This window comes from Perkinsus marinus (assembly GCF_000006405.1).
Source record: "Perkinsus marinus ATCC 50983 genomic scaffold scf_1104296928888, whole genome shotgun sequence".
Lineage (NCBI taxonomy): Eukaryota > Perkinsozoa > Perkinsida > Perkinsidae > Perkinsus > Perkinsus marinus.
In genome coordinates, this window is record NW_003216663.1 from 1 (window position 1) to 1,016 (window position 1,016).

General features: G+C 51.3%; 1 protein-coding gene across 1 annotated transcript; it reads left to right on the forward strand.

The window, feature by feature from the left end:
- Positions 1-639: 639 nt before the first annotated feature.
- Positions 640-930, forward strand: Pmar_PMAR001467 (hypothetical protein; the record flags this gene model as incomplete). Its single annotated transcript, XM_002787963.1, has 1 exon — positions 640-930. One exon carries the CDS (start codon positions 640-642, stop codon positions 928-930), a length of 291 nt encoding a protein of 96 aa, XP_002788009.1.
- Between the last annotated feature and the right edge of the window lie 86 nt (positions 931-1,016).

Sequence of the window (1,016 nt, forward strand, 5' to 3'; positions counted from 1 at the left end):
ATATCCATCCACGGCGGTGTGTTGTTTACAGGAGTTCTCGACGAACCAACTCCTCCAGGAGGAGTTCGCCTCGAAGTTGCAGCAATCATTACCGGAGCGTAGCGGCCTCAGCGAGATGGGCTATGTGGATGCTTGCATCTCAGGCGCGATTAGATTCGAGTTCGCGGCCTTAACACATTCGCTGGGGAACGTCGTTGTCTGGGACGAAAGAGTCTTCAAAGGCGCTAGAGTTACCGATCTACCACTGGAGAGAACGGCGTGTGTTGATCTCTGGCCTCCTCTAAGACGGACGGATTTAGCGCCGACTCGGGTAAGTTAAGATTGATGGTTGCATTGTCGAGCTGTGGTTAGATATGTAATTGCCATCTCGTATGGAGGGCTTCACCAGGAGATCCTCGTTATCGGGTGCATTTGGAAGAGATCGCCAAGGCAATAAGGCACCTATGGAATCGAGCTCCTCCGGGACTGTGTGTGGTGGTTGGCGATTTCAACGTGGACTTGAAAGATTTGGATGTCGAGTCGCATGGCCTGATACACATCGAGTCGGGCTCGTCAACTTTCCCAGAGAGAAGCCCACATCCATCACCGGAGGGCATGGCTGTTCGGGTGCAGCGGATCCCTGGGTCTTCAATTATCTCCATGCTTGATGGAGTGCAGAGACCTGCTACTAACGACGGCTGTATCTCCGGCCAGACCCCAGCAGCTGACCAGCCCGTGCCGAGCCCCGACCTTATGAATGGGTATTTGAAAGAGTCTGCTCAGGAGATGTATTTTGGCAAGTCTCGTGAACAGTTTATTGCTCAACATATCGCCTTTAGTATCCAAGATGCCGCCAGTACTTTGAGTGATGAAGATCTCGATCTCCTCGGTAGAGTGTCTTTTCGTGACCAGCCGAATAGGTTGGAAATGATCAGCCCTGCGGACCATTGATGGGTGCGATGGAATATTCTATGTGCGTTACTTAAGACTCGTCGTACTGTATGTGATACTATGCGATGAAAACTCGTTTTCTAACA